Source organism: Leishmania infantum, chromosome 30 (assembly GCF_000002875.2).
Source record: "Leishmania infantum JPCM5 genome chromosome 30".
Lineage (NCBI taxonomy): Eukaryota > Euglenozoa > Kinetoplastea > Trypanosomatida > Trypanosomatidae > Leishmania > Leishmania infantum.
The window spans coordinates 581,854-606,337 of NC_009414.2; the positions used below are offsets into that span (position 1 = coordinate 581,854).

Genomic DNA, 24,484 nt, shown 5'->3' on the forward strand with positions numbered 1-24,484 from the left:
TCATCTGGCTCGATTTGGGGAGAGAGGCGCCGTGTGCGCCTTTCTGTTGCTCTACGGGACTTCAGCATTCTTGTTGTGTTGGCGTTTTTCTTTCGATTCTGTTAGCAGCACCTGTTCGCCTACCGCCACGTGGATGGCCGACGACGGGGATTCCGCTCTCGTTGCCCAAAGACTGTTCTGACGATGGGTGATGGGGCAATGGTGATGGCATGGGCTGCTGCGTGAATTCGGGCCTCTTGTGCAAGTGCCTGGAGTATGGATTGATATATTACGCTCGTTTATGTGTTTGTGTGCGCATTGCCTTGAGCGCTTCCGCTTTCCAGTGCACGTGGGAATGCTTTCTCTCTCTTTGTTTTCGTTGTCAGCGCTGGGTCTTTGAAAACAATACATATCGCCATGGCTGTATTTGAGTATATGTTAAGTCATTGCCTGTTTTTTTTTCCGTTGGTAGACGTCCCGTCATCCTTACCTCTGTCTTTTCCTTTTATCTCTCTTTTCAGTCCAACTAAAACGGCCTTTCCTCTCTCTTTCTGTGTGCGCGTGTGTGTTCAACGGCCTCGCACTGCCTAATGACACCAACTCGTCGTTAACTCGCTCTCCCGTTGTATGGGCGTCTTCATCGCTCTTCTTTTTTCTTTGGAGAGAGAAGTCAATACTCTCCGGCTCGCTCGTGCAGCTCGCGCCTGTGAGGGCGGCAATGCGGCATCGCCTGTGCTGCTGGTGTGTGGCAGCGGTGTACTGATTCGGTGAAGCAATTAAGGCTTTTTCGCTTCTCCCTCTCTGCGTGTGTTCGCGCAATCGTGGCGCATCGCACTCCTTTTTTTTTTAATTGCTTGCACAGCTCATTGACTGCCACCCACGTAAGCGCCAGCAAGACTAGGCACGCTTACCCGTTGACACGCACTCACATCTCGGCACACAGATCAAGCAAACGACATGGAGAAGAAGGAATAGGGGGCGTCTACATGCAAGACAGCATTGCCATTGGATTTCCGATGTCCTTGTCTCTTCACAGCACACACACACACATAGGTATGTATATATCCTTGCCTCTCCGACCTTTTTCTTCGTTTGTGTGCGTGTGTGGGGGGGGAGAGGGTATAGCCTCTCTTCTTCTCCCTCTACCCTCTTCACTTGTACAAAAACGATAATACCCTCTGAACGGGCATTGCGGGCATGTGTGTGTGTGTGTTTATTTTTGTTCTTCTGATATGCCTCTCTCTCCTTCTCGCTCCTTAAGAGTTCGTGTGCGCGCGTTTGATGCGTTGTACTCTTCACGGGTGTCAACCAACGACAGCGAGAGGCCCGGCGTGTCGTGTAAAACGAGTGCAACGGTGAGGGGTGTAAGCCGCGGTGAAGGCACGCCGCCGTCTAACGAGGCGGCTGTCGCTGGCGACGGCATGCCTGGCTCTCGCTGTCTCGCGTGCATCCACATGACAAATGCCGGCTCACAATTCGCTTCTGCGCACTCGTTACGAGAGGATTCTTCTTCCTCCCTTCTCCTGTCCCTTTGTCTTCCTCGACCGCGTTCTCTCGTGGAAGGGCATTCATGAGAGCGAGCCACCACTCCACTCCCCCTCTCGTCTGCAGCGCCACCCTGTTGTCTTTCACCTTTCTGCCTCGTTCTCATCCCCTCCCCTTTTATCTGCCTCGTGTGTAGCCACGCCCTCGCCGGCTACATCAAACGGCCTTTCCTCACGATTGAAAGCAAGCCTTGATGTGGGGCGCTTGTGATCGCCCCCTCGCTTCTCGCTCTCTGCTCTGCTTTTATCCTTGTGTCTCGCTTTCTTAGTCCAGCATTCGCTTATGACTGTCCCTTCAGTATTGCGTGGCGTTGATTCACATACTCAAACAGAGAAAAAGATACGTTCACTTCACAGGAGGCCCAGAGGGAGGCCAGTGACGTGGCGAGGCGGCAGAAACGCGTCTCTCCACGCATGATGAGCCCCCGCGGAGTCGGAATTCCTCGACGGCGACGCGTACTTGCGCTTTTGTCGTGCTCGAAGAGGCAGCGTAGAGAAGGCAGCTGGGATCCAGCAACGTACAAGTGAGTGAAGGAAGCGTGAAGGCCGAGCACGCTGACCGCGATGAAGTGAGGGGAGACAATGCCGCACTTAACGATGATGTATGGTGGCCGCTGAAAGTGAGGCCACCCTGCGCTTGCCATGGCACGGGCCGAACCAAAGGGACTGCTCATGAAGGCATGCAAGAGGGGCCTGCACGGCGTGCCGGAGGAGACGCCGCGCAAAGGCAATGACCTCGATCACGCGAATCTCCGACTTGACCTACATGCCGAAGGGGAAGCGAGAAAGAGCACACCGGAAGGCCAATAGTGAGCTCACAGAGTGGAAGAAGGCGGTGCAGTCTGTGCTTGACTACTACCCCGGAGAGGCTCGAGGAGATGCTGCTCTTCCACCAATTCTTCCTGATGACACGAATGTTCGCGTTTGTTCGCTTCAATCTTGACCTCACCACGCGTGGGACGGTGCACATCGTCGGCATCTCCGTGAGGGAGCTGGCGAAGTTCGTAGATTTCGATCAGCTTTCAGAGCTGTGCGAGGGAGTCATGCCGGGTACGGTGACGACGCACTTCCGTGAGTTGCCCAACTTGAACACGCCGAGTGCGAACGAGATGTGGACTCGTTTTTTGTTTTCTTCTTTAATGGTGTTTGGTTGTTGCATGGAGAGCAAGTGGCAGCTGCCTCACAAGCACGCACCTTCTCAAAGGTCGACCCGTGTGCTGCGTAACGCTCGTGATAGAAAGCATTACTACAGTGCATTTCCGTTTTGTTTCTTGTTTTCTCCTTGCGCGGGTCTCGGAGCGGTGCAAGCCATGCTTCGACGTTGCGCCTTTTTTCGTTCTTCTCTTTTGGCTATTTCGACTCACCGACCCCACCCCAACGCCGCCCTTGAAGTGAGCGACTGCAGAAAAGGGGAGCCAACAAACGCATTCACGCTCTCTCTTATCGCTTGCCCGTCAAGGAGCGGCGAGCAAGGAATGTTTGGCAAGAACACGGCAGTGCGCACATGCAGCCACATCTGCAAGGACGTCCAACACGTGAAAAGCATCACGCACACAATAAGTGCGAAAAAGAAAACAAGAGAGAGCGAAGCAGCGTAAGGCATCACAAACCCCTCAGCGTCCCGCCCGCACCTCTTTCTACGTTCCTTTACGCTTTATGACCAGCGTGCTCCTTTTTCTTTTTTTCTCGTGTTACTTTATTCTGGTGTGTGTGTGTGTATGTGTGCTTTTTGTTGTCTCAGCCACCAACTACATCCTGCTCACCAGCTCGTATTCGGTGTGCGGCGATGCTCGCGGGCGTGTGTGTGAGCGGCCCCACGCGTATGGCATTGGGTGTGCGCGTCTTCGTTTGAGCTGCACACGCACACATAATCAACTGAAAGAAAAAAAAATGCAACTGACAGAAGGTGCAAAGAACGGAGTCGCTCTGTCCTTGCGTTACGACTTCAAATCATGGCGTCGTCACTGCTCGCATGTGTCCACTTCTTGTTTTCTCCTCCTCTGCCATCTCTCCCGTGAGCGTCGCAAGACAGGTCATTGGTGTCGGAAGAGGGACTGCGGAGCTGGTGCGCGCGATGCAGCCACACCCCTCCTTTCCTCCTCCGCAACAACAAACAAAGTGACACGATGGGTTATCTAAACTGGCGAGAGCAAGTCAATGTGCCGTGCTGCTGGTCACGGGGTTCTCGACCAAAATGTGCCCGCATCGATTTCAATGCAGGGGCATTCCTCTTTCTTTATCCCTTCTCCTGCGGCGCCGCCTCCATGCGCCTCCTCTTGTCACCGTGACGCATACGCTTCCACGTTACTCGTGTCTTTGGTACCCGGTCATGCGGCCGGATGGCTTATATCGTCGTCTTGTACGTACTCTCTTCTCCATTCTCCATTTTTTGTTCAAGGAGCGCATCATGGGCAAGAAACCACCATCGAAGAAGGGCAGTGCCGGCGATGTCGCGATGCCTCAACCAGAAGAGACCGCTGCCATTGCCGCCGCCAGCACGTTGAGCCCTCACACCATTCGTCAACGCACGTGGGAGAAACGTGTGGATGGCGCAGTGATCGAGATGCGGCATGTGCAGCAGCTCCTCCAGAAGTACACAGTCGAGGTGAACACCGTGAAGCGGGAGTTGGAGGAGCTCACGTACACCGCCGCCGCGCTCTGGGCAGCAAATCCGGATGAGCTCCCTGCACAGTATAAAGACAAGCAGCAGTCGTCGCTGCAGCGGGCGAACAGTCCAGCCAGCGCTGCAGGCCGGTCATCCGACACCACCCCGACAAAGCGGCGCGGTGGACCAGACGCCACATCGCCTTCTGCGAGTCTCGGAGGCGACGCCCTCAGTGGAATCTCAGAAGCGGCCCTCGAAAGCGTGGAGCAGACACTATCACAACTCTCCCCGGCGCAGCGGGCGAAGGTGTCGGCAGCGCTCCAGTCGCTCTTCTATGCTCCCCCAGCTGCGCCGTCCGCGGAAGTCATGGACGGCGCTGGTGTCGATTTTGCCGCCGACCCGCCGTCCACAGCGGTAGATGGTACAGCTCAGCAAAAGCCAGCACCACCGGCAAAGTCTGGGAAGGCGGCGGCCGCCGTCGCAGACGCCACTGCGACGGCGGCGACCAGCGATGGCAAGCCGTCGACTCCTGCTACCGTGCGGCGCCATTGCATCCCACCGTCGCTCCTTCTCGCGATGAAGGAGCTGCAGGCGAGGCGGATCAATCTAGAAGAGCGGCTGACAAGGGCCACCAATGCTACCGCCCAGCAGCTGCAGCGGTTTCAGCTGCTGCAGGAGGAGCTGATGGTCTCGCAGTACGGCCTGGATGCGGCACGGCACGATCCGCAGAAGCAGGCCCAGCCGCAGCAAGCACCATCCGAAGGTGTTCCCAAGCCGTCGTAAAGTGCCGTGGGGGCAAGGGGGAGTCTACCTGCTGTGCCTTTGCCTGCTGTACGTCGTGTGGTAGAGCTGGCGCCTCTAGCCTCGAAGCGCCCCTTTGGCTTTGCCTTTTACGCCTCATCAAATCCCTCGCGTCTCCCTCCCCAAAGGCCATACTCTTCCTTTCCCTGCCAAACGACAGTGGTGCGCAGGTGTGTCTTGGCGGGGGAAGGGGGGAGAAAGGCATCGCACACGGCAAAAGACAACTGTCAGCAGTGCCTCGCTTTCCCACGCACCCCCCCCTTGCCCCTTGCTGCAACGCATACCCGCTGGCTGTGTGGAGTGCAAGGTAAGACGCTGCAAGGGCTGCAGATGAAGGGGAAGATGGTCGGTGGCTCACATGTATAGGAGGCTCCGGCAGGGCCTTGATTTTGGTGCCCACGAAGCCAAAAAAACAAGTAACACAGCAGCATGCAAAGCAACTGCTTGCTCTCCTCGTCACACCGCCAGAGAAGACAAGCAGCCGCATCGGATCCGTAGTGATGCGTGTGTGCCAGTGTGCATTCGTGCGCGGTAAAGAAAGCAACTGTCTAGGCTGTGCACACACGCAGGTGCGAGCGGTCTTGTTTTGCTGTTTCGCACATCGCGAGGGGCATGCAATCAGTATGCGTACGCGCCTCACGCATTGACCTACCCACACCCCCTCCCTCTCGTCTCGTGTTGCACCTCTTCCGCATTCGGCATTTGTGTGTCCTTCCATGCGCCTCTCCCTCTCCCTCTCTTCTTGGCGAGGTGCGCCGTCTCACAGTCGAGAATGTGCGATGACGAAGCATCGACATCACTTCACGGCCAGCACCACAGAGTCCCGCACACACATACACAGCCAACCAGGCATACACTAGAACCAACAGGATGGGCACCTTTTTGTCCCGGCAAGAAGAACTTTTCCTCCGCCGGCAGTGGCCAGAGTTGCTCGAGGCGGCCATGGCAGCAGACACGGCCGCACTCTCGGTTGACGTGACAAGCGGGCGTGGTGACGGCGGCAAACCCCGGAGCATGGGCGACGCAGCGCCACAGCAAAAACGTGCGGGGCGAGTCAAGAAAGGGGACTTCCGCCTCTCCTTTCAGGAGTGGCAAGCCTTCCTGTCAGTGTTAGAGCTGCAGAGTTTCAAGTCGAGCGGCGCCCCCTCCGACCTATGCGCTTCCCTCTCCCCGGCGCAGCTGCATGTGCCTGCTGTGGCCCTGATGGTGCACTTGTGCGTGTGGTGGAGAGGAGCCATTTCCGCTGGCGTGCTGGGTGAGCGCGTCGAGCAGCTAGTGCGGCTTGTGGCGGACGCGCAGCATCCCGGAGAGCATAACACGGCGAGCACGTGCTTGAGCAGCGGCGCCCGACCCAGTGCAGGCGGTCACGACGTTGCCGACGTCGGACAGGGGTCTGAGGACACCCCAAGTAGTCGCCGTGCAAGGCTGGCGCGCTTTGTGAAGCAGCGCATCGTTGAGCGTTCCAAGCGCGGCTCAAGCCCCTCCGCCGCCGCCGCCACGGCCGAAGACGAAGAGGAGCTGTCACTAGACACCTTCGCGGACATGGTGGGACTGACACAGCAGCTACTAGAACAGGAAGGTGTGCTAACTACTGGCACCACAGGTGCCACTGAAACCTCCAGCGCGCAGGGCATGCGCACCTTTGAGCTTTACGACGAGAAGATCAACAACGCTGAGGCACTCAAGCAGCGTCCTATCTTGGCGGTCGTGATGGTACTGGTGCTCGCTGTGTACGCTAGCAAGATTGTAGCGCGCCCAGAGCTCGCCGCGCGCAGCGTGGCGCACTTGGAGGCTCTTGAGAAGATGATGGTGCTGGGCAGCAGTGATGGCAATCGGAGCGGAGCTGCTACTGTTGCCCTCCCTCGTCCGACAACGTCGTCGCCATCGACACTGGCCGCGCTTTGGCCCCTGACGGGTGAGCTTGAAGTAGCCCTCGTGCATCGCCAGCACGAAGCCGACGCCGCGCGCTGCTCCTCCAACGAAGGCGAAGAACTTCGCTCCACGCTTCAGCACATGCATGAGAAGCGGATGTCGCTTCAGCAAGACAGCTCAGCCACGAAGGACGCGACCCCGAGCGAGAGATGGGCAGCCGGGGCCTCGCAGTACATTGGCCAGCGCCCAATCTGGGCTGCCCTGCGCTCCCACTTTCTCTCAGCCGGTGTCTTCGATGCAGACAAGCCGACAGTGCTGGTGTTCTTCGGCCCCTCCGGCTACGGCAAGTCGGAGTTGGCAAAGCGGGTGGCCAGCGTGCTGCACGGAATTCCAATGCCAGAGCTCGAGGCCTCCGGCAAAATGGTGTACATTCACATGCCGTCCTTCTGCACCAAAGACAGCATCTATTCTCTCGTCGACCCGCCAGCCGCTCATGTCGGCAGCGGTATCCTCCTCTCCGCCCTGCAGAAGCACCCGGACGCCGTCGTGGTGCTGGACGAGTTCGAGAAGAGCACGGCGGAGGCTATTAACAACCTGTGGCTGTCCGCCTTTCAAAAGAACGGTGTGCTGCGTTCGCTGAAGGAGGCGAGCCGATCCGTCTCCACGGTGCGCGCAACCTTCATCCTCACCTGCAACATCGCGGCGGAGGGCATTGCGGCTAGCGAACGCCTCTACCTCAATGCGTCTCCGGCAGATCAAGAGAGGATTCGGGCGCTTTTCCAGTTGCAATGCAAGAACGTGTGCCAGGAGACCATGGGGGACCCTTTCGTCAACCGCGTGGATCACTTCTTCCCCCTCATGCCCTACACACGTGCTGAGCGGCGGCAATTTGTGTGCCTCCTGCTCGAGCGACTTCTGACGAGTCAGGCTGAGAAGGGACGCACCATCTACGCTACACCGGGGTTTGTGGATGTGATGGTGGAGCGCCTCCACACCTTCCACGCCGCCACGCTGGAGGTGGCTGTGCGGACGCAAGTCGTGCGGATGGCACACGAAGGGTGGACGTCTGGGGTGCTCACAGTTGAGCGCCGTGTCGCCGGTGGCACCGTGGCGGTGCTGCTGCCTGCGACAAGGTCGGAGCTCATGAAGCACACGACACCCGCCTCTTCATGCCCAGCGTCGACCACGGGTGGTTGTACTGCTGCCCGCTTGAGCAACGACGGCAGCGACGACCTCGCCGACGTAGGCGGCCGCTCGCTTTTGGTCGAGGCGTGGGAGTCGCTGCCTGGTGGTCCGCAATCGCTGGCGCAGTGGGCGGTAGCGGGGGGTAGAGATGGTCGCGCATCTAGGACCGCGGACGAGGACGACACCTTGAGTCCACCGAAAGTGACTCTGGCGCCTTCGACGGACCGGCGAGACACCAGCCTGTCTTCCGCGGCACCCTCCACCACAATGTTGCCGACACCCACGCCAAGCTGTGCTGCGCCGCCTGCCGTCAGCGCACCCGCTTTAGACAAGGAATACAAGTACGAGTGTTTTACCGACAAGGTTCGCATTCTGGAGCTGCAGAAGGAGCTGGATACGATGCGGGAACTGCTGAAGCAGCGTGACTTGGAGATCGATACACTGAAGGACAAGATCTTGCTGCTGCAGAGGGCGCTCGCGTTGGTGCTCCTTTCACTGCTGGGTTGCCTCTTCCTCATGTCGCTCATCATTGGGCTTAAGTTGACGCTGCTCTTTGCCTTGGCCATAGCAGGCTGTCTCGTGTTTGTGCTCGGTGTTCCTCTGTCTTTCCTGCTCGACGCCGTGCGCGGGCTCTTCCACTTGCTGGGTCCCTACAAGGCCGGAGGGCTGCTCCTCCTTCTGAGTGCGTGGCTGGCGCGGGCATCTCGGTCGGCCGCGTCGTGCTCGTAGGGAACTCACAGGCAAAGATGTGGCGCAATCAAGGTGGAAGAATGTCGATGCTGCTATGCTTTTTCTTTGTGTATATGTGTGCATGTGTGTGTGTGTGTGTGTACTTGGAGTTTTTTTTTGCTGAGAACACCGATACATACCACCATCACCACCCTCGCAACAGCAACGAAACTAGTACGGCTACGCACAAACTGCATCATCGCCGGCGACGCTCCCTTCTCTCTCCATCTGGTATTCTACAGGTTTGCCCACGTGCAGTCCATAACGGTACACGAGAGAGTGATGAGGGCATCAAGTGCAGGGACGCACCAGCAGCGACCGAGTGAGTCATGGAGCGTGCTTCAGTGCCCAGGCAGCCTCCTTTCTCTCCCCTTTCCACTTGCTTTCGGCTTTCTGTATTGCTTTTCGTGTGTCGCAAGAGGAACCGGAACGTCCGCATCGTCGTCATCCCTGCGGGCCGGCGGATCCCCCCTCCAAAAAAAAGAAAGAAAACACGACGAGCGTTTGCACCGACAAGCACCATCATCCACATAATCGCGCGGAGACGGAGACCGAGACCGCCAACACACACACACACACACACACGCACAGCAGCGTGGGCGTGTAGTGCCTACTTATCTTGCTCGCTCGCTCTCTTTTTAAGCAGCCAACATACCGCGCAAATGGAGAGCGGCAGCGATTCCTCCGAAGAGGGGACCATGCAGTTTAAGGTGGTTGTACTGGGCAACGGTGCCGTTGGCAAGACTTCCCTCATCCGCCACTTCTGCGATAGCGGCTTCACGAAGAGCTACAAGCAGACCATCGGAGTGGACTTCTACTCGCGCAAGGTACAGCTGCCGCACAGCCACCCCCCTGTAACGCTGCAGCTGTGGGACATTGGCGGGCAGCAAATCGGAGGCAAAATGCTGGCCAACTACATCTACGGCAGCCACGCAGTATGCCTCGTATATGACATCACCGATCTGAACTCCTTCAAGGATCTTGGCGACTGGAAGGAGTGCGTAGACAAGGTGTTCGCAGATGCGCCGGCCGTGGACAAGCCCAAGATGGTACTCGTGGGAAACAAAGTCGATCTCCCCAATCGGCAGGTTACAGACGAAAATCAAGCAGCCTTTAGCAAGAACTTCAGCATGCCGCACTGCACCGTGTCGGCACAGTCTGGAGAGCGGGTGAACGCCATGTTCACTCGCATCGCCGCAACACTGGCGGGGGTGGAAATGAAGCAGCAGGATTTGGATTTGGCAGATCGCGTTGCAGCAAATGTGGTGAGCCGACCAGAGGAGCGGCAGTCGGCGCCGCGGGCGCTGGTTCTGCAGGCAACCAGCAACTCACAGGGAAAACGAAAGAATGGCGACTGTGCGGTCATGTGAGGGGAGGGATGGGCCGCCCGTTCTCGCTCTCCCTCGCCCCCATTTGGCTTTCCCGCAGCACCTCGCTCATGCCGTCCGTCGACCAAGGAGACGACGTTACAGCGCAACCCTCCTTTTCTTGTTTTGCGGTATCGTCGTCGATGAGCAGCCTCTTGCAGCTGCACCCGCAAGAAAAAAGGGGAAAACCAAAGCAAACAAAGAAAATGTATCACAGCAGCGAAACGGAAAGCGAGTAGGGAGGAAAAGTGATAGGAAAGCCTAAGCGAGAGCGTTGCGAGGTTTGCTTGATTGAGTGGCTCTCACCTCTTCTGCTGCTTTTCCCCCGCGCCCTTTCGATTTTTTCTTTCTTTCTGCACATTGCTTGATTGCCTTTGTGTGGACGTGTGCGCTCGTGCACACTGTCGTGTAAGATGTGGTGGCCAGCGTTGATTGCGTTCGCGCCGACCGAAGCCGCCTTTTGAGAGAAGGAAGGGGGGAGAGACGGAGGCGAGATACATGCGCCCTTGACCACGCCGCCCCCCCCCCTCACCCCACCCAAGCGCATGGATTGCCTGTGCGGGCCGTGTCGTTGGATGCTGCATCATCAATGTGCATCTATATAGTACACACAGACGCAAGCATACATTAGTCAAAAAAAAACGCGCTAAAGTCAATCGTTTCGTCGCCCTTTTGGTGCTGCGGCCGCGTGCCTTTCATCTGCCGCTTAATACTGCTGCCTTCGTGCGCCTCCTATGTGCTGAAAGCGGCCATAGTGGTGCGAAAGACGAGAGGCGGCGCGAAGGCAATGGGATTTGCCGCCCCCAATCCCTTTCCTTCTTTGTTGTAAGAAAGGTGAAGAACGTAGCACGTCCCTCGATTCCCCCGGTGATATGGGGGGGGTCAGTGCAACAGTTGCACGACTGTTCTCTCTTTTCCGTTGTCTTCTGTGCTTTCCTGTCTACGTTCTTTTTTGCTTTTCCTTTCAACCTCACGTCTGCGGCACCGGCTCACTCGTCACGTTCTCCGTGCGCAGGTATGCGGGGAAGAGAACTCGAGAGTACCATTAGCCTTGTTGCGTCGTGTGAAAAAATCAAGTCGCACCACTGTGCCCTCGCCGAGTAGTAGCATAGAGTTTTCAGTTTGTTCGTGCCTGCCTGTATCTGTAGACGCACTTCCTCCAACGTTTCTACAGGCACGCGTGCGAGTGAGTCTCGCAAAACGCACCAACAGGCTTGCTCAGAGGAGTCTTCTCACTGGCGCGGCGGCACACACACACACACACACATGCACACATAGGCACCTCGTTATCTGTGGCGATGAAGACTCTAGATCAGTGGCTTGAGGATAGCTCGTCCGAAGACGACGTCGAACAGGTGCAACGCGCTGCCAGCAGCGATGGCGATCCGCCTAGCGCCTCAGGCGGCGAGCATCCCAACGAGTTGCGTGCGGTCAGCGCCTCGCACAACAGCGGCGGTGGCGCATCCGTGTCCGGCAGTCCCGTCTCGGCGCATACACCGACTACGATGCGCCCAGTGAATCACCCGCAAGGCGGCCTCTATGGAAGGCAAGAGGAGACCCGCGACAAAATGATGCGTCTACTCGGCGCGGATGCTGTTGCCAAGGCCACGTCTTCAACATCATCAAGCGCGTCGCCCAACAGTCCCGCGTGGCCCGTAGCTGCAGTGCCAGACCGCAGCCGCTTCCTGTTTGGCGCAACCCCGGTCGGCACTCAGCCCGTGCCGCAGTCCTTGGGGATACCATCTGTGCTGTCTGGTGGGAGCTTCACCGGCGCCAACGCCGGCTCTCCGACAGGCGCGCTGGCCCGACCGCTGAAGGCGGTCACCCAAACAAGCACGGCGACCGGCTCCAGTCAACTGCCTGAGGTCGAAAAGACTATGCAGGCTTTCAACGGTGACTCGGCCTACGAAGCGGTAGAAGTGATGGTGGTCGACCGCGGAACTCAGACAGTGTCGACGGTAGGAACGCAGACCGACCCACTGCCAATGCCCTACGGCGCCTACTATCCAGGACCCTTCGCGCCATCGCCGTACACTGGCGCTGGCTCGTACGCTAGATGGATGCCGCCAAGTCTGCCACTACCAAGCTACGGCGTCGGCGTGGATGAGCAGCCGTTTCGGCACCACTACCACGACTACGAGCAGCGGGAGGCGGCGGAAGCTGCCAAGCTGCGCGGCGAACTCGAGATGATTCAGAACTCAATTGACATGCTGATCGCCCGTTACAATCTCCCGCCACCGCCAATGTAGTGCACCGTGGTGCCGGTGTTCGTGTGTTAGGTTTCTGTTTTCGAGTGCCCTTCCGGCATTGTCGCGTGTTGCCGGCATGACTGCTTCCTCTAGTCTACGTACACTCAAATGAACGCTTGGCTTTGTGTATGTCCGCCAAACGTGCCACCCACTGCACAAGCCCGTCATTTCCATCCGGCACGCGCACACAGAGATGCACTGCGGCACCCCCTCCTCCACTGGGTGACGATTTGTGGGCGAAAGGCTTGCTTGCTGTCGTGGCACAGGCACCCCCAGCTCGAGTGCGCGAGCCTGTTGCCTCTTGCTGCACTCATGCCTCTTTGTCTCTCTCTCCCTCTGTGCCGTTCTCTGCTGCCCTCACAGCTTTCATGCACCAAGCCAGCGGAGTGCTCGCAAGTCCTATATAGCCGTTGCCGCTGTTCGACGCACGTCCCCTCACACTCAAAGCCAGATCCTCTGGCAGTCGAAAACTGAGCGGTAAAGCGCACCGAGCTACACGCCGCCGTGCCCGTGTGTCGACACCTTTTTTTTTTATACGTTGGCATCCCTTTTCTTCTTGCACAGGTTCTTCCGAAGGAGACATGTTCTCTGCAAAGTACTACGACGATCCGTTCGACGACGACGACAATGATATCTGCTACGCCGAAATTGTGTCGGACGGTGGCGCCGCTGCCGACGCTGCTGACGCTCGGCCACGCTGCACCTTCGCTCCTTCAACGGTTGCCTTCACTTCGGCGTTGCGTCGCACAAGCGAAACAGCGAAGAGTGGGTGCGGCGCCAGTACGGAGATACCCCTCTCTACAGTGTACGGATCGCGGAGCGGCAGCGGCCAAGCGGAAAATCTGGAGTACGAGGCGCATATTGAGCAGCTCCGCGCTGAACTGAAGGCATCCAACGCAGAAAACAACCGGCTGACGGCCCTTCAGAGCAAACTGGAGTCACGCGTGCGTAGTTTATCTTTTGGGAAAGAGAATGCCGAGCGCCAGCTGCAACAAGAGAAGGAACGCAACCGCGTCTTGGCGGACAAGGTGTCAGCGTTAGAGGAGGAGCTGGAGCTGATGATGGCACGTGCCAGCTCTGCCGCGCACCACCGCGGTGCCACGCCCCTCGAGACGAGCAGTGTTCACGACTCCAGAAGTCCTGAAGGGCCGCGCCCCGCAGCACCGCGAACACAGCGACGCGACCCTAATACCTCTATTGGGCAGTTTATGGCATCCGGCACGCCGTTGGAGCTTTCGCGCAGCCTCGAGCTGAGCCGGTCAACGGCACGACACGCGCCGTCAGTGGACAGCAGCCGTAGCTTCCACGCCCTGGAGCAGTTACACCACGCGCAAGCAGCTTACGCTGCGTCTCGCGGCGGGCCGCATGAGCGGCAGGGTGGATCGATGATGACAACAGCGTTGCCCCCTACAGGGCTCACAAGCAATGAGCCACAGGGCGCGGTGCCGCCACCTTCTAGCCGGCAGACGCTGCGCAGTCAGCGGGGGGCCACCGCAGTGCACGAAACTATCACAGCCCAGGAGCAGACTCGGAGCCAGCAGGCGGCCGCAGTGCGGCAGCTGGAGGCACAGCTACTCCATCACTCGCAGCAGCGTGACGAACTGACGAAGCAGCTCGAGCGTCTCGAGCGCATACGCACCCGCACGGTGGCGGACCGCAAAAAGAAGGCGGTGGTCGAACGTCAGCTCGAGGAGGAAGAAAAGTTCATTGGCCAAATCCGCCTCGAGCTGCGCTCGTACTCAGCGCTAATGCGCTAGCAGCCTGTAGGGCACGACCTTGCCTGAAGCACCACAACACCGCGAGCGCCATTGCCAATGAACAAGGGCAGCGGGTGTTTGTTGTGTAGCTTGGCGCGCCCGACCCCCCCCCCCAGCCGCACGGTCGTTGATGTTAATGGAGCTTCCCATATCACCGCCCTGACTCACGTTCCCCCAGCGAAAAACAGATGTCAAAGAAACGCAAGAGAGCTTGGCGAAAAAACCCGCGCGTCGCCCTTCCGCGCCGCTGCGTCCGTCGCGAACGCCCCCCCCCCCTTCCCAGGTCACCCGGCCGCCGGCCCTTTTTCAAGCCACTTCGCCCTCCCCCCTCCCCTTTTGCCGAAGGCCCCCTGCCCCTTTTCCAAAAAGGGGGCCAGCGGGCGCGGCCGAGCGGCCCAGGCCTCCCCCCCCCCGCGCAGCCCGGGCTGGCGGCCCGCGAGGTGGCCCTCCCCGAGTGCCGGAAGCCCAACGGCGAGCCCACAAGAGCTGCGACCCAACCGATGCCCGCCGCGCGCGCACCGCCAGCGCGCTACGAAAAAATAACCAGCGGAGATCCCTTCGCACCCGCTTGCAATAATGCTCTCAAGCCTGGGATCTTGAAATGGAAGAGCGTGAGACACTCCGAATGTGGGTCGCGTACTCTCATGGTTGTGTATCAGTGCGCAGCGTCAAGCGCGAATACTCCGCATCTTCTTTAACGCTCCTTTTTCTCGCTCCTCCTCTCGAATCTATCTGTTCATAGCGCAAGCACGCCTCTACTGTAGGCTGGTCTCCACTCCTACATACCCTGCAGCCACAAAAGTGCCTTTTGCGCAAGGTGCGATACGCACCACTGACAATCATGAATTTCGCCAAGGGCGCTACCCCGAGAAAGAGCCTCAATTCGAAGCGGAGAAACGGTGCCGAGAAGACCACGGATGTGCCGAAGGACGCTGTAAAACACAGCCGCACAAGGGTATTGCACGTCTCTGTTACGGATGATACACAAATAGTGAGCATCCCTCGCGATCAAGAAGACCCGTTCGATGTCTGGGCTGTATACTCTCATGTAGTGTACGCGACCAAGAAGGAGCAACGCTTTCTTAAGCACTCTCTGCAATCGCGCATCCACGAAAGCATCGTCCAGTGTTCCAATCTGTTCCCTCTTACGGGCAACGACCAGGAGGGGAAGCAGTCCACCCCCACTGGTAACTCTAGCAGACGCATGAACGCGTCGTTTGTGTCCACGCTGCAGGCACAAGGCTACGGCAAAAGCATCGCAGCGTGCGCCATGTGTGTGCTATCAGTGTGGCCTTCCTTACCTGTTAAGAACCGACCCCCACTCTCTACAAAGGTCCAGAGAGCGTTCGAGGCCTTGCAAGCTGGCACACACCTGTACGTTTTCAACGAAAAGCCGAACTCTCCACTACTCTGCGACACAGCGCTGCGTCTCTTGCACAGCATTGATCGCGATGAGGTCAGTGTTACCATTTTCAACGCCATCGAGCGTACCGTCATCGATGGGTACATTCCACTCTCGTTTGTTGTGTCGCTTTCTTTTGGATTGGAGCCAGTCGAGCGGGCGCGGCACCTGAATAAGACCGGCACGATCAAGTGCAGCAACGGCCACCAGACGACGGAAGAAACGAGCAAGCGAGCCTTCACGCTCCACTGCTCTGCACCTGAGCTGTTTTATGTCACTTTCATCGCGGCAACTCAGGAAGACTTCAACAAGTGGACTTGTGTCATCGATTACTTTGTTCTCCTTAACTCTTGCTACAGAGCATACCTGCAGTCGCGCTAGTCTGCAAAAAGCGGGTTAAGTATTGTGTTTTACATTCTTTCATCCTATACCATCTGCTCTCTTCCTTTACAGCGTCCTTGCTACCGCTCCGTAGGCTCCGAATCCGGTGCAAGAGACTTCCTGGATCCAGTATCACCCTCAAAGAAGCGAAAATGTAGCAGAAAACGCCCCTACTCTTCCTATGTTCAAGCGCTTCACATGGCTGTTTATGCACTTCTACCGTAGGCCCTGCTTTCGCTTGGTTCCATCATTCTGCAGCCCTTAGTGCTTTTTAATGGTTCATTGCTGCTGATCTGACTTTCTGGTTCTAGCCTTTCATCTGAAACACGCAAGAGAAGCCTGTAGGGCACAACGCGTCACTACAGTTTTGCTCTCCTTCTGCCTTGCATGTACATGGACAATAATGTTTCTTTACTGAAATGAGCCAATAGCAGTTGCTTCAATAAATATGGGCTCGTTGGTGCCTCTGGGGCTCCGTTTGAGCCTGATCGTATCCGCTGCTCACATGGTCGTGTGACTATGTCGCTTCCATTTTAACCCCTGCATTCGCGGGTGCCCACAGCTTGGGATCTAGCGTCTTCTCATCTCACGCATGCTCTAACTCTTCTCCCTCGCTGTCTTCCCTGCGGGCTCTCTCCTCCGGTGTGAGTCCCTCTTCGTGCCTACTCTCCTTAGTTCCTCGTTGGCGTATCTTACGTCATCACATCAGTCATTCGCTTGCAGTCACTATGTCACTATACTCTGAAATTGTGTCTGACCAGCTGCCGGCCGCCATCTCGGCAGTGAAGAGCCACCTTGCAAAACAGAGTCCCTCTCAGCTGGCTCGAATTGTTTTCACTGAGTTCATCACCTTCTTAAGGAAGTACTGGGCATGGGCCATGTACTTCATCATTCTCAGGAAGTTGTACCGCATCTTGAGCCGCACCAACAAGCGCTCCTCCAAGCCAAATAGAATCAAGAGGTCTTCTGCTTCCATTCCTGACAGCAACGACTCTGTCGCCGACTTGGTGTCCACTCCCCGCACAGTGGATATCGCCTTTCTCACTGACACTGCCGAATATACGCCATCAAAAAATCAGATGATCGTCGGCGATGGCGTCATCGTCATAAATCGTAATGACCGTTACGTCGAGGTGTACGAGCGCAAGAACGTCGCAAAAGTAGGCAGTGTTGAGGCAGAGGTCAAAGCACTGCTCAAGGAGTTTGCGGCTCGCAACAACAGATGAGTGTGCCGTAGAGAACGTCGACTCCTCGCGTTTCAAGTCACAAGTTATTTATCGCTTATCTTTTCCGTTGTCTTCTTCCTTGAAGAATAACTGAGGAATAGACATGCTCTTTCTTCTTTTTGGTGTTTCCCGTTTTGCTCATGTCTCTTTATATTTTTTTGTCCAGCGTGCAAAAAAAAAAGAAAACAACTGCTTTCACGTTGCTCTTAGCCTTCCATCCACCCGAAGTCCGAATGATGCGATTCGGTCAGTAAACACTCCTACACAAGATTTTCTCTCTGGCTCTCTTCTGTTTTACTCTGTGTGAAGGTCATGTGCTGCGCTCTCAGTCTTCTAAGCTGAATAAGAAGAAAGTTGGTGTAACCAGGCGAGAGGAGCACATGGCGCCAACTGTGTTTGTGGGCTGCCACCGGGGGCACCCCCTCAGACGCTCCTCAGTCGTTTCGAGCTATGCCGATTAACTCACGTACCGTGGGTTACACTTTTCCAAGAGCACCTCTCGTCTAAAGTGCACATCCTTCGTTGTTGAAGGCGTCGCTTCACCCTCTCTGTTGGCGGCCCTCATCAACCTGCTTGACTTCCTTTGCTTTACTTCTTTCTGCCGCTAACGCCACAATTGCTGGCTTACAACAGATTTGTAGATTGCGCGTTGGCAGTGCCATAGTTGGGCTGTACTACTGCTCTCTTTTCGTCTGCGAGCAAGACGATGAGCGTAGACGATCGACGTATTGGGGACGAGATGGACTCCAAGCCGTTAGGCGGACCTTCAGGGGCTTGCGAAGACTTCAGCTCCTGCTCGGTGAGCGAAGTGCTGTGGCACAGCCATTGGAAGGCGCGAAAGAATGGCTACGAGAGAGTGCAGAAGGATCCCATTAAGTACAAGAAGCTTCTTCTCGACAGTCTCAAGTACATTGCTAACGAAGGCAATGCGACGGTCCAGGAGGCTGCAATCGAGGCGCTTGTTATTGTTCTCTCCGAGTGCAATGACTCGGAGCGCAGTCAGCTCGCTGAAGGAACACTTCCCATCGTTGTGGAGAAAGGTATCACTGGACGGCCGAAAGCTGTGCAGTTGAGCCAGCAGCTCATTTTTGCGCTTGTAGAGGCGGGTAGCGGAGCGGCTGTGTTTGCTGCCCTCCTCCCTGCATTAGCGCATAAGGCACCAAAGAATAGGCTAGCTGCAGCGCAAACAGCGGCGTCACTGGTCTCAGACTACGGGGTGCAACACTTTCCCCTCAAAGAAATTCTGAAGGCTATGCAGCCGCTGTTCAACGATGCGAACGCTCAAGTCCGGAAAGAGGCAATCGCGCTGTGCTGCCAGTGCTATCGGTACATCGGCGCTAACATCAGGGGCTTTCTCACCGACCTGAGAGAGGTTCAGCTACAAGAGCTTCAGAAGCAGTTCGAGAGCCTTAAGGTGGGCGAGAGACCCCCAAAGATGATCAAGGACGCTGAACGATCGAGCAGCGACGGCAAGGGCGGTAAGAACTCTCTTGCAGCGGCCAAGCCGATAGGATCTCTCACTGGTGAGGATACCGCTGCTGTTGACGATGCCGGCTTTGAGCTTCTAGAGGAGTCTCTGATTATACCACGTCTCCCGAAAAAGTTTTTCCGCGTCGCACTAGACAAGGAGACAACGTGGCAGGACCGCGTCGAGTACGTGAACGTGCACCTTGTGCCTCTCCTAGCTGCGCCTCGATTCCGTGCAAAGGACAACTACCATGAGCTTGCAAGCATGATGAAGGAATACCTAGTTGACCCACAGGCGCCACTGATGCTGCTTGGCTTCAAAATGGTGCAGGATTGTGCCCGCGGGCTGCGCAGCGACTTTTCCCCTCACGCCAGGCTTTTTGTTGCACCATTGCTAGGCAAAATGAAGGACAAGAAGGTGAGCGTGCAGCTTCATGTGATGAAGACGTTAGAGGACTTGATCTGCTTCAACTGCATCTCGATGGATCAGTGCAACGACGATTTTGAGCAGGCGCTGCAGAGCAAGAACCCAACGCAGCGCACGGTCCTGCTGAACTATCTCATCCGTATGGTGGACACCCTCGGCGATCGCAGCCGCTACGTCAAGCTGGGGCGCTCAATAGCGATGCTGACGCGCGCCGTCAACGACGAGAAGGCGTCGATTCGCGATGTCGCGTACGTGCTGCTTGACAGACTTATCCGAGCCTTTGGTGAAGCTCAGTACAAGAGTGTCCTGGAACACTTAGATGACAACCAGCGCCATAACATGGCCGCCGCGGTCGCTCGCGGTGCGCCGACTGTGGGACCGCGCTCTGTCGCCTCGCGGCAGGCCTCGGACCTCTCTATCTCACAGAGCGGCGGCACCACCGGCACGACCCCATTCAACTCACCTGCCAAAAAGATACCTCGTGTTGAGGACTCGTCCGCGGCGACGGCAGCGCTGGCGCGACCGCCCCAAGCGCGCACCATATCCGCACCCTGCGCAACGGTTGTCGCACGGCGTCTCTCTGCTTTTGTCAGGGAGGACGGTGCTGACGCCGACGCAGAGCCGCGCGGGACGCTAGCCCTGGAGCCACCTCGAACCTCGTCGCTGCTGCGCAAGTCTGCGCCCTCGCATGCGTCCGGCACGGAGCGGCCGTCTGTTGCGAGGAGTTGTGTTGCTGCCACGCGCGGCAGCGGTGTTGATCAGAGCAGCACCAGAACTAACGCGGACGACTCCATTGCACTGGAGTCGTTGCTCCCGTCGAAGATGGAGTCTCTGATGATGATATTGGGGATGCTGAACGGTGATAACACGGTGCTTGATATGGTGCGCTCGCGCGAGTGGGCGCGGCGGCAGGAGGGCATGAACAAGCTCTTTGTAATGGTGCAGCAGTGGACACCGGCGCAGACTACACGTGCCATGGACTACTTAGTGGTGTATATCCGAGCACACCCCTCCTTCCGCGAGCCGACTTTTCAAGTTTTCACCCTAATCGCACAGGTCTTCCAGGTGGCTCTGGCGAAGGCCGTGACGTTGACCATGGCAGCTGGCTACGCCATTGTGTCTGGCTTCACATCACGTTTTGCAGAGCCCAAGAACAAGCCTTTGGTGCGCGAGGTGTGCGGCCTTATTGCCCAAAAACTTGGCCAGCGCTTTGTGGTGCGCCACATATTGGACACGGCAGCTATGATCAAGACACCAAAGCTGCTGCAGGAGGTGTGCGAGTATGTACGGGAGGCGGTGCAGCATCAACCAGACAGTGAGGAGGCTGAGCGAGATGCAGTGGATGCCCGAGGGGCGCTACATTTTGTCAAGACGGTGTGCTCCGACTTCAACAACGCCGGCGTGCGACAGGAGGCGGCGTTGCTCCTTGTGGCTCTGCGTCGTTCACCGCAGGCGTCGGCCGCAGCAGTGGAGAGGTGCGTGGCGTCATTGCAGCCACCGCTGCCCGTCCTGTACGAGCGAGAGCTGAACCGTTCGGAGGGCGTATCCACATTTGCTGGGCCGCTAGCCCCCACAAGAGCCTCAGTGGCACTCCCCGCTGGTGCACCGGCCCCTGGTGCAGCCGCGCCGACGCCGCCGTCTCCTACCCAGAAGCGAGCGCGCACGGTGAGCCAGTCATCCGGACCCGGGACGCGCGCTAGTGTCCTGGCACCGTCGTCACCGAACCGCCCATCAGTGCACCGTCGCTCGCTGAGTGACGCTGAGGCATCTCCAGACTTTCACCATCGCACGTCCTCTCCCGGCGGCACAGGGGTGGCGACGCGCCTTACCAGTGGGCATGCCAGCTCCTTGAGACCATTGCCACGCAATAGCTGCTCTGCCAGCGCGGCGCCGCCAGGAGGTCTCCGGTCCATCCTGCACGAGATCACCTCCGGCGAGGACTGGCGTGATCGACTGAATGGTGTCCGGCGCGCTGAGGCTTTTGTGGCAGAAGCACCACGACCGCTTCCAGGCCACTGCGCCGTGGCGCTGCTCAAGGCTCTACAAGGTCGCTTCGAAGAGGCCAACAAGAACATCATCGTGGATGTGCTGCGCTTCATTCCCGTAGTGGTCAATGCCGCCGGGCCAGAGGAGTGTCGTGCCGCGCTGCGGCAGCTGACCCCCGGCGTGCTGGCAATGCTAGGAGACCAGAAGGCCGCCTTGCGTGAAGAGGCGCGCAACGTGGCGTTCTTCGCCATGAACGTTGTGGGTCTCGAATCTCTCCTGCCACTACTACAGCGGCCGTTGTCATCGGACTCAAACGTGTGTCGGCAGAACGTTCTGGAGATGATGGTCAGTGGATTTGAGCAGCTCCCGGCGGACGCAACACTGCCGCGCGTCGGAATGCAGCTGCTCACGCCGGCTGTGATAGCCTCCATTATGGACCGCCTGCTTGACGTCCGTCTGGTCGCGGAGCAGGTGCTGGGCTGGATGTTAGGCGTTGTCGGTGAAGACATAGTCATGCATAGCGTGCAGCAGCTCAAGCCAGCGGAACAGCAGGCAGTGATGCCGGCAGTGGAGCGTCAGATTGAGCACCGGCGGCGCCAAGCACAAGAGGGGCGGCCGGAGGGGCAGCAGGATCAGCTGCCGTCAACCGCGAAGGCTGGTCGACCCTTCTCGACAGTCGAAAACGGCCTTCTCGACAACGAAGAGAGTCGCCGCACGACACCGCGACGGGCTACGCCGCGGGCAAGCAGCCCCGCCACCCCACGCGTGGCCAACGGCGGCTTCACGACACCGCGCCGCCTGTCGGCTGTGCATATCCCATACGATACGCGTTCAGCTATCAACACGCGACAGAACGGTAACCGTGCCGGCACACCGACACTAGAACTTGCGCCGAAAACCCGACCAGCGCACAAGGAGGCTGTGGGCGTCACGGCGGCGCCGTCGGCACCCTCGACCGCTGCGTCTGAAAGCGGAGAAGCGACGCCAGCGCCGGCATCCTCCAATGGGCCGGCCGCAAGAGCCTCGGCGCACCCGAGTCGTCCGTCTGCCGCGTCGAAGGCGGCCGTGCCCGCAAAGACGTCGCCGCCGTCAAACGCGTCGCGCACCCCGACCACGTCCACCGACATCTCGCCCCTCGCCGACGGCAACGAGGAACTGTACACAATACGTGAGATCCTTGTCGGGCTGCGGTCGGCCACCTCCGACGTTGCACTGGCGATGTGCAAAGACTTTTGCCGTCACCTGCGCGCCGGCGTCGACTGCGGCACTCCTGAGGTGGTCCAGGTGATGGTGGAGCGCTTGTACGAGAACACGCAGAACTTTGACAGTGGCTTGGCTCAAGCGTTGACCGAGTGTCTGGCCGCAATGTTCATGACCCCGCGCTGCGCGATGCGCTGTCATAGTCAACTGCTGTTTCGCATGATGGGTGCCTTCTTTGACTGCCTGCTGTCGGAGAAGTTCTCGCTGCACGAGCCGGTCATCAAAGCCTTGAACGTTGCGACACTGAAACTGCTGGAGGGCTGCCCGGCTAACGACGTGTTCACCGCGCTGCTGTCCCGACTGACCACCTACTCCACCATCTACCTTTCCACTGTTCAGAAGGCCGATCTGAAGTTCCTTCAGGTGACAGTGAAATGCGTGATGAGAGTAGACTTGACCAAGGTGAGCGCTGACACCATCATTCTATGCTGCCACGAGTACTTGCTGCAGCACCCCCCAAGTGCGTTTCGAAACTTGGACGACTTGCCGATTCGGACGGTGAAGACAGTCTTACAGACAACGACGAAACGGCTCGGGGCATCGCTCCTGACCACAGCCGAGACGCTTGTAGGGCCGCAGAATCTCGTCACGCACTTTATTCGCGCCTGCCTCGAGTTGCGCAACAAGACCGCCAAGGAAAGGGGGCAGAATGAGCAGCAGGCGATCGAGGAGAGTCGACACGAGCAGCGGGCGAGCCAGTCGCCGACCCCTCTTCCCGCAAAAGAAAAGACCTGCTCCCCGCTAACGCCACCGAACAATACCATGGCTTCCACTAGTGTTACTAGTACTACCGCCACCGCCGCCAGAACTGCTACTCCTGGCACAACCGCGACCGCTGCCACTGCCTCGGTCACCCCTAGCAAGGGCACTGTCACGCCTTCGCGGAGAAAGAAGCACGTGAGTCACCACGCTGACCCCAACGCAACTCCGGCATCCTCCCTCAACGCGACGACGGTGGCCTCTCCTGGCGCCTCGTGTGAAGGTTCATTTTCGCCGTCCGCGCCGGCGTGTTCGGTGCGCGCCCCCTTGAAAGCTCATTCAAGGCTACAGGCTGCCGCTGCCGCCGGTCAGAGTGCGCCAGAGAGCTCTACAGCAAACTCGTCCATAGTAGTCACTCCGTCGAAGGTGACACCGCAGGGTGTGCTAAACGGGCCCGCATCTTCCAGTCAAGCGAATGCGCCGACAGCGTCTCCGAGAGACATCAAGAGGGACCTGACGGAGATCTTTGCCCACATCCGCAACCACGTCACTTCGGGCAGCGGAATCGATGAGCTCTACTCATTCCTGAAGGATTTACCACCGAGCAGTTATGAGGAAGCGTTTCGCGTGCATTTCAATCGCTGTTCGGAAGCGTTCCGGCTGTACATCAAGCGAAAGCTCGAGCGCAAGGTTGAGGAGGACCCCACCAAGCCTGTGAGCTTCAAACTGCCGGCGGTAATCCAGCATCTGTCTTAGCTCCTTTCATCGTTGTTCTCTTTAGCATCCTCGCCTTTCCTACTGCTTTTAGAGTGGCACAAGCTTTCGTGCCGGCTGCAGCACTCCGTGGTAGGTGCAGTGCGGCCGTGCACTATGCTACATGTTCCTCCTCGGTTCTTGCGCGCATGCGTGCCTCTGTTCCTTACGTCCCCCTGCGTGCGCCACTCTGGCCTCGCTGTCACCACATCTTTTTGTCCTCCCACAAAATCGGTGCACTCTGCATCCGCTCTTTTCTTTTTCTTTTCCTCTTCACACCATCATGACGGGGCGCACACCTCGGCGCATCGTATCCTCAGGGTCTAGTGCACCCCGACTCTGTGTGGGGAGGAAGCCAGGCGAGCCCCCTTATCTCTGCCGATGCCGAGCTACCTCTGGTGGTAACATGGTCAAGTACTTATGGCGTAGGGAGTGGTGAGAGTGGTGTGGCGCTGCTGATATTGGAGGTCAGGTCCTGGCTGACGTTGCGTCGGAGCGGCCTGCGGCAGCGAGCACGTTTGCACCACCCACATGATGGGCAGGGTGTCAGCGTGGCTTGAGCGTACCTCACCCGGCCCTCGCACTGCCCACTGGTGTGGGGAGCCTGCGCCACGGCGAGGGGGGGATGCACTAGGGGTGGCGACCGGCATGATGTGAGCGGCTGTGAGGCGGCCTGTGGAGCGAGAGACGGCTAGAGCTTGATGCAGAGGCCGTGTGCAGATGACTGACTCGGCGCATAGCTCTAAAGCATGTGTCTAAGGCTGCTTCGCACGGTGCGACGGGCCTGTGGCAGGG

General features: G+C 58.1%; 8 protein-coding genes across 8 annotated transcripts; all 8 read left to right on the forward strand.

Annotated features, from left to right (window-relative positions):
• Positions 1-3,852: 3,852 nt before the first annotated feature.
• LINJ_30_1690 (conserved hypothetical protein) lies at positions 3,853-4,911 on the forward strand (the record flags this gene model as incomplete). The annotated part of the gene is made up of 1 exon (XM_001466978.1): positions 3,853-4,911. One exon carries the CDS (start codon positions 3,853-3,855, stop codon positions 4,909-4,911), a length of 1,059 nt encoding a protein of 352 aa, XP_001467015.1.
• Positions 4,912-6,132: 1,221 nt separating this feature from the next.
• On the forward strand, positions 6,133-8,715 carry LINJ_30_1700 (conserved hypothetical protein; the record flags this gene model as incomplete). The annotated part of the gene is made up of 1 exon (XM_001466979.1): positions 6,133-8,715. The coding sequence occupies one exon, from the start codon at positions 6,133-6,135 to the stop codon at positions 8,713-8,715; it is 2,583 nt and encodes an 860-aa protein (XP_001467016.1).
• Positions 8,716-9,377: 662 nt separating this feature from the next.
• On the forward strand, positions 9,378-10,085 carry LINJ_30_1710 (putative small GTP-binding protein Rab28; the record flags this gene model as incomplete). Its single annotated transcript, XM_001466980.1, has 1 exon — positions 9,378-10,085. The coding sequence occupies one exon, from the start codon at positions 9,378-9,380 to the stop codon at positions 10,083-10,085; it is 708 nt and encodes a 235-aa protein (XP_001467017.1).
• Positions 10,086-11,959: 1,874 nt separating this feature from the next.
• Positions 11,960-12,331, forward strand: LINJ_30_1720 (conserved hypothetical protein; the record flags this gene model as incomplete). The annotated part of the gene is made up of 1 exon (XM_001466981.1): positions 11,960-12,331. The coding sequence occupies one exon, from the start codon at positions 11,960-11,962 to the stop codon at positions 12,329-12,331; it is 372 nt and encodes a 123-aa protein (XP_001467018.1).
• Positions 12,332-12,912: 581 nt separating this feature from the next.
• LINJ_30_1730 (conserved hypothetical protein) lies at positions 12,913-14,088 on the forward strand (the record flags this gene model as incomplete). The annotated part of the gene is made up of 1 exon (XM_001466982.1): positions 12,913-14,088. One exon carries the CDS (start codon positions 12,913-12,915, stop codon positions 14,086-14,088), a length of 1,176 nt encoding a protein of 391 aa, XP_001467019.1.
• Positions 14,089-14,929: 841 nt separating this feature from the next.
• On the forward strand, positions 14,930-15,871 carry LINJ_30_1740 (hypothetical protein, unknown function; the record flags this gene model as incomplete). The annotated part of the gene is made up of 1 exon (XM_001466983.1): positions 14,930-15,871. One exon carries the CDS (start codon positions 14,930-14,932, stop codon positions 15,869-15,871), a length of 942 nt encoding a protein of 313 aa, XP_001467020.1.
• Positions 15,872-16,749: 878 nt separating this feature from the next.
• Positions 16,750-17,097, forward strand: LINJ_30_1750 (hypothetical protein, unknown function; the record flags this gene model as incomplete). The annotated part of the gene is made up of 1 exon (XM_001466984.1): positions 16,750-17,097. One exon carries the CDS (start codon positions 16,750-16,752, stop codon positions 17,095-17,097), a length of 348 nt encoding a protein of 115 aa, XP_001467021.1.
• Positions 17,098-17,836: 739 nt separating this feature from the next.
• Positions 17,837-23,692, forward strand: LINJ_30_1760 (conserved hypothetical protein; the record flags this gene model as incomplete). Its single annotated transcript, XM_001466985.1, has 1 exon — positions 17,837-23,692. One exon carries the CDS (start codon positions 17,837-17,839, stop codon positions 23,690-23,692), a length of 5,856 nt encoding a protein of 1,951 aa, XP_001467022.1.
• Between the last annotated feature and the right edge of the window lie 792 nt (positions 23,693-24,484).